This window comes from Penicillium psychrofluorescens (assembly GCF_964197705.1).
Source record: "Penicillium psychrofluorescens genome assembly, chromosome: 5".
NCBI classification, from domain to species: domain Eukaryota; kingdom Fungi; phylum Ascomycota; class Eurotiomycetes; order Eurotiales; family Aspergillaceae; genus Penicillium; species Penicillium psychrofluorescens.
In genome coordinates, this window is record NC_133443.1 from 2,752,306 (window position 1) to 2,766,766 (window position 14,461).

Genomic DNA, 14,461 nt, shown 5'->3' on the forward strand with positions numbered 1-14,461 from the left:
ACCACATCCCAAGCAACACCCCGCAGTCTGTCGGATGTGATCCTCTACTATCAACCAGCTCTACCGTGTAACTAACTACGTACTCCATCGGAAGAGAGCGCGTCGGGTCAAGCACCGAACGCATCCGACGGCGTCGCCTGGGTGGGGCGGTGGCGGGTCGGGTTAGACGCGGGGAGTGGAATGTGAACGTGGGGTATATTATTATTGTTATTGTGATGTGATTCCGTTTGATCCGATCATTAGTTATTATTCTTGTACAAGTGGGATTGGGCTACTGAGATGAAGATATCCACCACGGAGAACCACTGTCCAAAGTATCCGACGGCGTGGAATTCACATGCAAATGCGAAATAGACATCAACATGTTTAGCACCGCAAACTCCAGTTTCAGCTTGATGCTATACACTAGCGCTTTGACGATTAGCTGCAAAAAATAGAACTGCAGATACTCCAGGGTAATCAGGGCGATGTCCATAGTGATGGCGATGAGATTCACCAGCACCAAGAGATACAGCGTCAGAGTGCGGCGTTTGTTCGGTCCCGGCGCGCCGCGGATCCTCCGAATCGTTTCCAGGATATAGATTGTTGAAATGAGAATTTCCTGCGCCGAGAACCAGGTTATCTGGATGCGCTCTATGGCATCGAACCCTTGCGACCAGCCGGACACGGTTGGGTGGTATGACCAGCCGAAGTTAAGGATCGTGACGGGGATGATGAGGATGATGGTATTAACCGTGATCAACCAGCGTAGAAAGCGAAGAAGCGCATGACTTTGCGAAACCAGATGCAGACGCGAATACAGCACTACAGATTGGCCGGGGACCATGAAGTAGAACCCGATAGTCTCAAGGACGAGGGTGAGCCACAGAGGAGCGAGGTTGAAGTATTGGAGCAATACACCGATGGAGGCGGGGATCACGCCTAAAATGGAGGAGAAGAGGAGAGCCCAGAAGTAAAGGCCGCGGTAATGTTTGAAGGTGAGTAGGATCAGAACGAGTAGCTCGGTGGCGTTGTAGAGTGCGATGCTGATGAAGACGATGGCACTAATGGCGCGCGCTCCGCCGATGCTGGCGAAGGGGTGGGCCATCCTGCTGATCCTGCTGCCGCGGTGCAGCGCTGAAGGCAACACATTCTGGCTAGTAGCGGGGATGAGATGGTGAGGGTAGAAAATTGGATTGAGAAGGTTAGAGTTAATGGGCAGAGGAGAAGCTTTGGGCGCCACCGGGTCACCAACGTCATACTGTTAATTTTGTCTTCACGAACAACTGATCTTCTAATATTGGTAATGGTCAAAACGCAAGGCCTTGGATAGAAATAAAAGGATCTAGGGGGATATTTTTATTCAAAGTCTCATTATTCATTCAAGTAGGCACGACGCTTGCAATACTACTCGTGGGGCCCTGCGCCGCCAGGCCCCGGGACCAGAGCGCAAGGTGACACTGTCCCTCTCCGCCTTATCAGATGATGCTGCAAAAACGAAGCTTTGCGTGATTTGGTTTTCCCTCGATGTAGCCTGGATGCTTTCACCGAAAATAATCCTTGAATGTTCATGGCCGATGTTGGTAATATAAAGCACAAAATGGTGAGCTACTATCATCGCTTTAAAGATTTATAGCTTTGCCCTCTCTTGAGAATCTAATTCCCGTCTGATTGGTCCTCCTCGGCTTCCATCACCCAAGAAAGTGTCTTTCTGGCTTGCATAATCTTTCCGGAATCGCCATTTTTTGGCAAGTGCTGGTGGTAGGCTTTTTCTGAGAGCAAGCGACATATATTCGCCTAGCACCGGAAGGAACTTGAATGCACTACACACGGTTTGTCAGTAGATAATGCTTTCTGCACAGAGACGACCATCTTACTGTCCGCTACCCGCCCCTCCCACAAACAGATTGGTGTAGTCGGGGTGGAAATCCATGATGAAATCCCCACTGGGAGTATCAGTGTACCAACACAAACTGACCTTCTCAAACGGGCGATCAGCCAACTCGGGAAGGATTTCGTGCAGGCCTTGCCTCAGTCGATGCTCACCATCCGCTGGAACAAAATTTGGACGCTCGCGGGGAGGTATGAGTGGAGGCGAAGAGACATTAGACTTAATAGCGTTGCAATCTTCCTGGCTTGGGACTCGCGTATATCCCCATCCGTGGATTGCCATCTTCAGCATCATAGTGTCTTCATGCGGGGGGAAGTTGAACCAGCCCGTCGAGAAATTGGCGTAGATTGGCAGGTTCTTGTATTTCTCCATCTCGGACTCGGTGAGGCGAATATATCCTATTACTTGACCGGTTGCCAAGGTGGAATTGTACATCGGAACTAAGCCTGAGCCCCAAGCACCAGCCGCCAGCACGAAGTGGTCAGCCTCTACCAGATTACCGGCGAGGGTCTGAACGGCTATAATGGTATTGTGGGAATCAGTTTTCAGTTCAACCACGGTTCCCGCACGGCCACACAGAAAGGAAACGCCAAGCTGGAGGCAGTCGTCACGAAGCTGTCTGATGGCTTTATTGGCATCTGCCCAGCCGGCCTGCTTGTTGTGGTACCCAAAGAAGTTAGGAGCTGCGAGTGTGCCGCTCAGCACTGGGCACATCTTTTTGGCAGCATTAGCATCTTCTAGCTGGACCCATGGTATTTTCCGCTTGGTGAGTGCCGCCATCGTTTTTGCAATCCAGGCTTGTCCATGGTTGCTGCTATTCTCAGAGAGAATATATTGAGCAGGAAAGAAAATACCATTATACTTAGGTAGTTTTTGCCATTTCAAAAAAGCTTCATGAGCAATACGCAGGTAATCATCATCGGCGTAGTCGAAGCGCACAACGCGGGAGATATCAGAGCTGGATCCATCTGGGACCTATATCATTTTTCTGATTATTATCTCTTCATCTTTCGTGGGTGCGAAGTCAGGTCTACCGGTGGAATGTGCCTATCAAGGACGATGATGTTGCGATAACCTTCGGACGCAAGTTGGTGAGCCGTAGAAAGGCCAAATATGCCAGCACCGATGATGATAACTCTACTGTCTTTATCCATAATTGAGAGAAAATTCAAGTTATGCAATTTAGAAGCATTGAAAGCATTTGAAATTGATATATAGGTAGAGACCCAAAGTGGCGTTGTAATTGTTAGATAATTCCGAATGCTCTTAGTCGCTCCCCCCGGGCCTGCAGTATAAAACCCTCTTCTCCGCTCACGTGGTCGGGAGTATTAACACTGCTCCGAGGTGGAGGTTGTCCAGTCGTCATCCAAGCGATAAGGAGGAACTGTGCAATGAAACGTCGCACTTGTATTCCTATTGGCACGCTCTAGCTGATGTGACAAAAGCTATCGTAGAATGGTGATCAAATTATGTAGCACCTTGCGACCTAAGGTGTCGCCACGTCCCGCAAGCTATCGATCCCAAATGGCACGTTGTTTCAATGTATCTTGTGTGAGATGAGGAATATATATATTCATTTTGATTTCACCAGCTTTAACCCTTATGAACAGATTCTTTGGACTTGCGATTCAGCTGGGGAATCTTCCCAAGGACGTTGGTATCCGACACTAAGCCTTGAGCCGTTTCCAATTTCATCAAAACCCAGTACCAAGACCATGTTCTCTGCATCGCTTTTTTAGCAAATATCTTTCTTGCTCAACGCGGCTTTTCTTTAAATCCACTCCAATGACCAAAATCCCAAAGCTTACTGCGCTCAATGAGAAAAGGAAGTAGAAAGGTGTAGATGGGTTGTTGTTGGGCGCAGCATCAATAATGGCACTGGAAATAAGTGGGCCAATGAATGAAGAAGTTTTCCCAATGATGCCGAAAATGCTGAAAAAAAGGAATTCGTGGCCCCGAGGAGTAACCTCCGAGATCATGATTTGCGAGTAACTGTACCAAGGGCAGACAACAAGACCATAGAAAGCCTGATAAAGCTATATAGATCTCCTCATATCAGCGGCTTGTAGCGTTGTTTTTCAAAAGGCTGCCATTGAACGTAGAATTTGAAGATGTGAAGGCGTGCTTACCCAGAATTCCCAAGCATGATGGAAGCCAAAAGTATCTGTCCAAATGCCAATCATTCCCCAGCCATCGAGGAGAATAATGCAGAAGGCTATCGCACTGAACATGGCTTTTGTTCCAAGCTGATACCTTTGTTGAATCCACCAGAACGCATATATGCCAACTGCCTATCAAAATCAGTTTGGATTTGACCATGTCTTTAATACAAAACTCCGAACTTACCTGTGAAGCGATCCCAACAAGAAGCAGGTACGTCAGATGCAAGGTATTGAAAGACACAGCATCATTCTGTAAAGTACTTATTAAGGTAACTGTGGTATTCAAAGAGTCTCCCAGCAGGAAGTAACCTTCAGATGCATCGAGTTTGGATTTAGTATGCTTCATCTCAAATTAGCTTGATTAAATCTTACCGATGAGGTATATTAGACTCTGCTTCAACTGCCAGACCTGTTTTGCCGCATACCATAGTTGGCAAAACCCCACGATAATGATGTTTTTCTTTCCAGGATCCTGCCCAGGTCTTCTTTTCTCTAACAGGAACCAAGGAATGGAGAGTAAGAGCCATGTACCGGTTGCGAATGCAATCAGAACACTTAAACCCCAGTTGTTGTTTGCTGTGCTGGCATCCACATGCAGTCCGAACATGATGCCCACGATCGCGGCGAGAATAAAAGTCTCACCGACAGACTGTATGTAGAACGCAATATTTGCTAGCTGACTACGCTTCATCATATCTGCGCGATCATATTCGTCACGGGAGATGATTCCTGCGGCATATTCCTCTGCTTTGCTCTTTAGGTCAGCAGTGTTGCGTGCTAGGCCCGGGAATGCAGCAGTCCAGAATGTCAACGTAGTCTGATAAGCGATCAGTCCGATGATATATAACGCGGCCGCAACTTGCCGTTTCGTTTCTGTGAAGACTCCCAGCCAAGCAAATCCCACAGCGTACGCGACAACTGAGAGAAATAAGAGAATATTGGGTCGCCAAGTCCCAAAATCCGCAAAGCTACCTATGGTCAAAAACACAACAATCTGTAAAGTAAATGAGACACCATTGCATAGAAGAATAATACTGTTGATAGAGCGCTTTTTGCCCCAAAACAATAAGACCGGGCTGTTCCCGGCAGCTTGGCCAAGTAGATTTTGGAAGGCAGTGGGTGCAAAATCTTGAAATTCATATTAATTCATATTGCATTGCCATATATATACAGCAAATAAAAACATACTGAATAGAGATAATCCATTGGCCCCAACGTAATAGCTTTGATAGAGGGTCAGTCTTATCCGAGCAGCAGTACTGATTACCTACGCGTAGTATGACCAGATCTCCCATTTAGTTGCGCGAAATTTGTCCTCGAATTGGTCAGGAGCAACCCCTTCCATGGTCATCTCCCCCAGGTCGATGTGCTCAATGGGTTTGTCAGTTGCCTCATCATCCTTGTCTTTTGTCGGTCGAGCGTCGCTTAGCTCATTACCGCTGTTGGAGGTCATGCTGATTATATGCTAATCAAATCTCAGTAAGAAATTATAGCTGTTATAGTTCCGTGAAGTATATTTTCGAGCAATTCTGTGATGACAATATTGGCCTTGTCTTGCTTGTTCAAGGGCTAGCAATATAACTAATTGTTCTATGTTTCGCTAGCACATTCCTTATAACGATGGCGTGCGGAGAAGGCGCGGGCGGGGTAACTGAAGACCATGACTTGCCAGACACCGAAGGAATGATAGGTGACTGGACATCTCTCCAAAGAACGGGATAAGGACAGAGGCCGATTGGAAGCAAATTTATGACCGGAAAGGAGCCCGCCTCCGAGAATGTTCAATACGGAGAAAGCGCGCTCATGTGACCGGAAATCAGGACATTTTCGCGATTCATCCGTTATCAGCTCCGAACAACCCCTACGGACCGTTGAGTATCCGATGAGCACACGGACACCCCTTCCGTTTGTCTATGTCAAGCCAAATCCCACTGAAATAGATAGTAGGAAGCCTCTAGTGAGCGGTGTTCCGTGGAGTGTTCCGAAGCTGTATAATATATATACAAACATTTCAAATGTAAATTCAAGCAACCTTTCAAGTTGAAATCCTTAGCTTCAATATCTCACTTGATCTTCAAAGTTCTCAAAACCAAAGAAAAGAAAATGGCATCTTCAGTCAAATGGCTTATCGCTCGTGGCACCGCAGGCAGTGCAGAGGAAGATACACCCCACCGACAGAGCGTTGAATTCCGAGCGCTCCCGTCTTCATGGTATCGTTCACCATCATTGTACGAGCTCGAGCGTCGCGCTATTTTTTCTAAAAAATGGTTGCTAATCACGCACAAAATGCGGTTCTCGAGCCCTGGGGACTCCTTCCTTTTCCAACAGGCCGGACTTTCTTTTACACTATGCCTCAACCGTGAAGGAAATTTGAATGGTTTCAAGATGGAGCAACAAGGGCTTCTACCAGTGCACGTGCATATCGACAAATTAGGGTTTATATGGGTCAATCTTGAAGCAACTCCAACCCCTACTATTCCTTGGGAGGAGGATTTCGACCAAATTGATACGCAAGAGCGATTCAATCGATTTGACTTCACCCAGTACAAATTCGACCATACCTGGAGTATGCATGGAGATTACAACTGGAAGGCCCTAGCAGATAACTACAATGAGTGCTACCACTGCACTGTGGCGCATCCAGACGTTGCAAACATGGCTGATCTGTCTCTTTATTCTACGATTTCCAAAGCCAGTCATGTTCAGCATTTTTACACACCTAAGGAAGGAAAGGAAGATTCGGATGTCAAAAATTGTAGTACTTTTTATTTTCCAAACTCCTGCATGACGATCTCGTGAGTCCTTTTTCTGTACTAAGAAAGAGCTACCACTTACACTGCAGCCAGGCCGCATTTTTTCTATCTCATGCGCTGTGTGCCGACTTCCGCAAGCTCGTGCTCAATGGAATATGAAGTATACCGGCATGTAGATGCAACAGACGACGAGTTTGAGTACGTTGACAGCTTTTTCAAGCGCGTGTTGAAAGAAGACAAGGACCTATGCGAGGGAGCTCAACGAAACCTCAATGCCGGTGTTTTCGTCAATGGGCAGCTACACCCAGAGCTCGAAAGTGGGCCGCTTTACCTTCAAAAGCTAGTACGGAACTTGTTGGCGGCCCATCAGGCGAGAGAAAAACAAGAAAAGAGGGAAATATGGCCTGCGAGCCCCGATGTGATCGGATTTAATGCCACTGAGGAGGACATTGCTTTCTGATCTGGTCTCGCATGCAAGGAGGAGAGTTGCACAGCTTGAAATTAGTGACATCTTAGTTGACATTCCAGCGTTTATTTGTGATTCACTATGAAGTGAAGGCCACTAGAAATCGTGAACGGAAGATGACGCTACGAGCTGAGACCGAGGTATCAGGCTATCTGGAGACGAGAGAGAGGCTCGACAACGTGCACCAAAAATAAATTGAACAACATTTGAATAGTTCCCACGGGCTACTAACTATCGTATAACTCTGCTTATCTCCCAGTTCTAATTAGAAAAAAAATTTCGCGTGTATTTGGAACTACCATTGACCTATTTGCCTGCACTGTAGATCACAGTGAAGCCTTCAAGCGTTTCTAGAGCTGTTCGACAATCCAGCTCGTACTGCTCAATGCCCGACAAATAGTTCAACTGTTCCCGCTTCTTTCCTGGAATATTGGCTCCCATGTACCAAGAATCAGTGAGAGGCATCAAAGTCTTGTTGCAAGCCTCTTGGATCGCATATTTCCACTTTTCTTCAGCATTGCGCTGGGCTTCGATGGATTTTATGCCTTGGCTTTGAAGTTTCTTGATGAAGTCAATGACAATGTCAACCTGGCTCTCAATAAACACAGGCCCATTCGTAAACGCAGTAGGAGCTACTCAAAGGATTAATTGTGGCTCTGTGATGAAACTCGAAGTAATACTTGCCTTGAGGTCCGTAGATAAAGAACATGTTTGGACATCCACTGCTGCAAAGGCCCAAATGGGTAAAAACACCGTCTTTCCATCGGTCTTTGAAGGTCACACCATCTCTGCCATGAATATTCATATTAGTCAGGCTACCTGTCATGGCGTCGAAGCCCGTAGCCATGACGACGGTGTCAAATTCTTGCTCTACCCCATCTTGACAAATGATTCCCTTCCTCGTAAATTCCACGATAGGGTTTTTTTTGAGATCCACGATGTCGACATTGTCCTGATCGCAACATTCATAATAGTCTTGCTCAAGACTGCTTCGCTTGGTTCCAAAAAAGAAAGGTGGCGTTTCAGGAACGAGGAATGCAGCTTTGTCGGGGTTCTTGAGCCTCGGGCGTGTTTTCTTTGCCCAGAAATCATACATAAGCTTGTTAGCCTTGGGATCTACCAAGAAGTCTCGATAGTTGGCTTGGTTGAAGTTGAATCCACCGCGACTCCATAGCTCCTCCCAAAGTTCTTCGCGTTCTTCGCTATTCAATTCAAATACAGAACCAGGCTGAGGGTCGTATCCGAGACCAGACTTCGTCTTTCGACAGTGTGCAAAAGTGCGTTTGTAGGTAGACTTGTTAATTCTCTGCTCTATTTCGCTAAGGGGTCGCTGGTACATCGGCAAGGAGATACTAGCGGTGCGAATGTAGACAGTCAAATGCTGCGCTTGTTTCGCAATCTCTTGGGTGCACTGGACAGCCGTGGCGCCTGAGCCGATGATAGCGACACGTTTATTTGTTGTGTTTGCAACAGCTGGCCAGCGAGTGGAATGAATTATCTGCCCTTGAAACGACTGCAAGTTCTTGAAATCCGGGTAGTGTGGCTTGAAGGAGCTGCCAGTTGCGCAAACGAGATATTTGCATACTGCCTTCTGACCATTCTGGGCTGACACTGTCCATCTCGCAACAGACTCATCGTATCTCGCATCAATCACATTGGCAGAGTAGGTGATGTCTCTACTTAGATTCAAAACCTGATCAACGTGTTTGAAGTAGGCCCTGAGCTCTTCTCCTCCGGGAAATCGCTCGGACCAGTTCCATTTCCTCCATACTTCAGGCACCGAGAACTGATAGTAAGGAATTTCCGAGTCCACACGAGCTCCGGGGTAAGTGTTCCAATGCCAGACACCTCCAAGCCCAGAGCCAGCTTCGAAAAGATGCACATCGAGCCCTAGTTGGCGGAGCTTGTAGAGACTGTAACATCCACCGAAACCTGCACCGATGATGAGGACATCGAGCTTTCGAGCTCCCTCATCTTCGTTGACGAGACCTGCTGTTGAACCCATGACTCTTCTGCACTCTAGTGCAATGCACCTCGAATCGCTTTGATTCGACGATTTTAAGTAGAAAAGCCAAATCAGTGCAATACGTTTATCGAGACTGGGCTGTCTGGTAAAAACTGGAGAATGCCCCTATTCATCTCCAATCGCCATTCAGCAAAACTCCCGAACGGGAATTTGCCGAGCCCATAGTTATTACCCCGCAGTGACTAATCTCGTGTGATTGATGGACTTTACCTCGGTGTCCTTCAAAGTAATTTTGGGCGGATAAAATACCCGAAGCCGGGTATTCGGACCGGGCCGAAAGAGCCACACTTCTTGCATCCAACGGAGCCGATATTGTCAACAAAACCGATCATGAATATCGTTTCGTATATGTGGATATTGCATTGAAGTTATTGTTCTAACCAGAGCCGTAGACATAACGATTATTCAGAACCCTCCATTATCCCACGCAAGGTCTTTGACATACGTTTGTTCGTTCAATCGCGAAAATTCCAGCCTAAAAGTGTATACGGTGAATCAACATGGGTTCCGCTCCACGACTTAATTTCCCCCAAGAGATGCTGGCAGATATGTTCTGAAAATTCTCATAGAACATAGGTTCATTCATTTGTCCTTATAGGTCAGACCGCTATAATCACTGGCGCAGCTCACGGCATAGGCGCCGAGACCGCTGTAATTTTTTCGCGCGAGGGCTGTAAAGTTGTCATTGCAGATTTGGATGCCAGTAATGATATTTTGAAGACTATTCGCGTATCCTGTCACGGGACCCGTGGTGTTAGATAGTAGATTCGATAATCTTTCTTCTCGCATAGTAGACAGTCTAATAATTCTCTCTCTTTATGACCTTCCTCCATCTCTAAGAGGCATGACGAAATGTCTAGGTTCGATTGAGCGATTCTGTAACGCTGAGCTTGTGTGCACCGGTTCCGAGTCCATGTATATGCATCCCGCGGGTGGCAATGTCTATTATCTCCGACTTTACCTCATTCGGTTCTAGATTGATGTCATGCAAAGATGCTCAGTAAAGCAAGTAGCAGGGGAGGGTGCGGGTCGATTGCACGATGGTCCTCTATTGGGTGAGTGCGGCACCGCGTAGGAGGGCTACGTAAGGGCAAAACCTACTTCGTATATGGCAGAGTCACCTGTTGACTAAGAGGAGCCAAGAATAAGATGACTCTTCCTCACCAAGGAACAAAGAACGCATAGAGAGGCTGTAATCAACCCAACAATGCCCAACTTTTGCTACGAGAATAATGATTCAGCCTCTCGGTCGATTAACCCGTAACCTAACACATCAAGATAGTCTAAAGTAGGGAAGTATTACAACAAGCTGTCGGAGTTCTACTAGACTCGAGCCCATCTGTCTTTAATATTCATCATGATATATGCGATTATACAAATAGAAATGTAAATAGGTCGTAAAAATGCCAAAGCCGGCAGAATATAGTTACACGGATATTCGAAATCAGTTCAACCCATGTTATCTCACGACATATTTCCCACAGCCTGACATGAAATACTCTACCCTACACATGGGTTAGCTGTAGGTCTCTTGCTTCCAAGAATAAATCTTGTATTTTATTTGACATTTGGTGAACCTGGTATGATATACTTACACGATCTATATCCATGCCTTCACACCCGAGCCTGTCGTTCGACTTTCAGGCTCTAGGACCTCTTGCGCGACAAGTAGAGTTGCGGCAGGCGAGATGGCATCGAGATTGCCTATCTCAAAACTAGATCTCGTTCGTGATATGCTAGGAGAAACCTGGCTAACAAACTCGACACCTCCTCTTCAAGCCTTTCCATGAACCCGCTTATATTCTAACCAGTCATCATGTCTCGGAAAAGTGGTTGCAGGTTCATCCAGTCCCAAAAACGCACAAAGCGGCTTCCATCCGTCCTTGATCTCGTACACTAGCAGCCTATTCTCCGGGGCAATCGACCGGAGATGAGCATTGTGCGCCCGGTACCTCTCGCGCCCATATAGGGGGAAGTCATTCTGCCACATATAGCGATGGTACTTGTCCGCCAACAGCCTCATAGGCGTCTCCTTGGGCGCATCGGGCGCACTCCACGCATGCCATATGGTCGCCATCATGGAGTCGAACCATTTGTCTTCATCCCGCACTGTAAGGATGACCTTGGCCTCGGGAAACGCCGCAACCAATTCGTCCGAGAAAATGGATGCCGGGAAATCCGACACACCCTTTGCTTGCGGTCAGTAAAGCATGATCAGACATTCGAATCAAAGTTTCGGAGGATTACTGTGAAGCCCCCCAGGAAGCCCTCAAACTCCTTTCGTCCAAAAGGGGATCCGCGCCCCTCAAATTTGGCCTCTAGGGCAGCGATCCACTGCCTTTGATGATTGTTCTTGGCTACGTCGCGCATGTGGTAGATCGGACCCTGCCCGAGCTCGGCTAACGCGTCTGCGAGGGCTAGGCTCACGGTGAGACAGACTGAATATCAAAGCTACTAGAAGCTTACATTGGGTTCCAGTCCGGGGCATGCCTAGAACGAGGACCTTCAAGTGGCCGCCTCCGGGAAGTGCACTCATCATGATAGGTGGTCGAAGATAGTCAATCTATACCTCCAAGCCCTCTGTCTTCCTGTTCACCTTTGAATCGCTGCTGAGACTGAAGTCAGCTGCGTCAGACGGGAAACTTGTGAGATTAACCGCACGGACAGGGGCCGGCAGCCTTAGCGAGCTTGCCCGCTTATCTCCGAATGCGCCATTCTATCTATCGAATGGTGTTTGTGAAATCATTTGCGCACAATCCATCGCCGTGTTGGTTTTATTTCCTACCAGACCAAATACGAATTCGTACAGTGGCACCGCAAAAGTCTGTGACCCCCCCCCTACACCGCCATTTTTCACCGCCTACACCGCTTCCTAAATCAGACTAGTAGAACGCGTCGCGAATAGTAGCATGTTTAGATTATTATGGTTATTATCACTAGTTAACTATGCCTCGCGTGCGATCTTTACCTAGACCACGGCTAGTACCAAGGGGCCCTCTACCTACTGCCCCTCGGCCACCTCTAGCACCCCTAGATAGTGCCCCAAGACGTCGGAATTGCGAATTAGACGTTAATATTCGAACACAAATCACTACGCTAAGAGAGACTGCTGATTGGTCATATGGAGCGATCTATAAGAAATTCCCTGATATTCCACTATCGACTATCAAAATGACATGTCTACGGTCGCGTATTCGGCATAAAGAAGAGTCTGCAAAGCGGTCAGGACGGCCGAAAGTCCTCGATGAGAATGACCGTCAAAAGATCCTTGAAAAGATACATGAAGAACCCCGAGTCACATACGATGACCTACTGTCTGAGGTTAGTAATAAGTGCAAAAAAGACTCAATTGCTCGTCTTCTCTGTGTCGAGGGTCTTAAGAAGTGGCGGGTTATGAAAAGACCATATCTTACACCTGAGATTGCCGCTCAACGCCTCGCGTGGGCAGACAAATATTCGGGGTATACAAAAGAGGAATTTGACCGTGTCTTTTTCTCTGATGAATGTACGATTGAGCGTGGTATCGGACTTCGACCAGAGTATTCATTTATCCGTCCAAAAGACCAACCAATCCAAGGCGAAGTCCAACCTACTCCGTATAAGGGCTACCAGATTAAACAGATGTTTTGGGCTTCATTTTCAGGCTCAACTCGACGGACTGGACTTATTCCGCTCTATAGGGATCCAAACTCAGCCCGAGGAGGTGTGAATCGCTTCGTTATCCTTGATCTATACCGCCGAATCCTACCAACATTGCTTAAGGATCCAAGATCAATTTTTCAACAAGATAATGCTCCATCCCACACCGCGCATATTGTCCGAGACTATCTTGCTTCCCTTAGGCGAGAGATCATAATATGGCCCCCTTATTCGCCTAATCTTAATCCAATTGAGAATCTTTGGACGCTATTGAAACAGAAAATCTATCAGATTCGCCCTGATCTTCTACATATGCCTAATAATGACGCAACTTTAGATATTCTAGTTGATACTACAGAGCAAGCATGGCAAGAACTAGATCTTACTATTCTAGAGAACCTCTCAGAGAGTATGCCGCGTCGTGTGCAAGCTATTATTGAAGCTAATGGGTGGTATACTAAGTATTAATTCAATTAATGATTATTTTATGGAGTTTTTAGGACGGCAGAAAATAGGTGGCAGAAAATAGCGGTGTAGGGGGGGGTCCACAGACTTTTGCGGTGCCACTGTACTTAATATAGTAGGTGAGGTTCTTAATCAACTTGCTGAGTGATGTGGAAAGTATCTTTTGATCCATACCAATTAAATATATCTTAATTATTATAAAAACAATAAAAATATTTATAATATATAACGTTTAGTTAATAGTTAAAGTCCACTAAGCATTTGGTGGAATGACGAATCATTCCATTTCCGTATTGTCCTGGGCTGTGACGACTAGACTCCTAGTTGTGGCGCCCTCGACCAGACCCTTAGTTGTCGCATGCGCCGCTATTACAGAATTTAGTGTTTGGGTTGCTGGGAGACAAAGTGGGCCCGGGGGCCGCTTGGGGTATTCAGCTCGACAAATACTAACCGGAAATAGTATGTAGGGACGAGCCAATCAAGGGAGGCCAGGATCATGGGGGCCAAAAAAGTGCAAGATGGCGAACCCAGATAAATCGACCGATCAGTAAGCACCACCCTATGTTCCCTCTCTTGAAGGATTCGACGACTTCTATCTGAGCCAAAGATCCTCTCTGCAGTCATAGTATGTCTCAGACACAAATCCTGCCAACCGCGACCCGACAGCGGAAATACACCAGAAGGTCCCGCACGGGATGCCGCACCTGCCGGTGAGTTCATATCGCTTGAGTATAAGACTTAAAGCCTCTGTTGGTCCAAGGCCGGGTCCTAAATTGTTAATCCTCTTGACGCAGAACCCGCCATATCAAGTGTGACGAAACTCTGAACGTGTGTGAGAATTGCACGTCCACAGGCCGACCCTGCGACGGCTATGATGTACAGCGACTGCCTTTCCCCAAGAAGTCAGGCTGGAGAAACCGTAAAGCCCCCAGCAGATTACTCTTTCAGAGGCCGACAAACGGCTCTACGGGGTCTATGACTTCGGACGAAAAGCGGTGTTTCTCCCATTTCCAATACAGGGTACTTCCAGCCCTAGGAGACTTTTTCGATTCCGTTTTATGGCGGAAATTGGTCCTCCAA

General features: G+C 47.0%; 4 protein-coding genes across 4 annotated transcripts; all 4 read right to left on the reverse strand.

Annotated features, from left to right (window-relative positions):
- Positions 1-271: 271 nt before the first annotated feature.
- PFLUO_LOCUS8314 (uncharacterized protein) lies at positions 272-1,087 on the reverse strand (the record flags this gene model as incomplete). The annotated part of the gene is made up of 1 exon (XM_073786037.1): positions 272-1,087. The coding sequence occupies one exon, from the start codon at positions 1,085-1,087 to the stop codon at positions 272-274; it is 816 nt and encodes a 271-aa protein (XP_073642332.1).
- Positions 1,088-1,852: 765 nt separating this feature from the next.
- Positions 1,853-2,621, reverse strand: PFLUO_LOCUS8315 (uncharacterized protein; the record flags this gene model as incomplete). Its single annotated transcript, XM_073786038.1, has 2 exons — positions 1,853-2,574; positions 2,618-2,621. 2 exons carry the CDS (start codon positions 2,619-2,621, stop codon positions 1,853-1,855), a joined length of 726 nt encoding a protein of 241 aa, XP_073642333.1.
- A 4,936-nt stretch (positions 2,622-7,557) lies between these two features.
- Positions 7,558-9,256, reverse strand: PFLUO_LOCUS8316 (uncharacterized protein; the record flags this gene model as incomplete). Its single annotated transcript, XM_073786039.1, has 2 exons — positions 7,558-7,883; positions 7,936-9,256. 2 exons carry the CDS (start codon positions 9,254-9,256, stop codon positions 7,558-7,560), a joined length of 1,647 nt encoding a protein of 548 aa, XP_073642334.1.
- Positions 9,257-11,051: 1,795 nt separating this feature from the next.
- PFLUO_LOCUS8317 (uncharacterized protein) lies at positions 11,052-11,813 on the reverse strand (the record flags this gene model as incomplete). The annotated part of the gene is made up of 3 exons (XM_073786040.1): positions 11,052-11,465; positions 11,525-11,715; positions 11,744-11,813. 3 exons carry the CDS (start codon positions 11,811-11,813, stop codon positions 11,052-11,054), a joined length of 675 nt encoding a protein of 224 aa, XP_073642335.1.
- Positions 11,814-14,461: the final 2,648 nt, after the last annotated feature.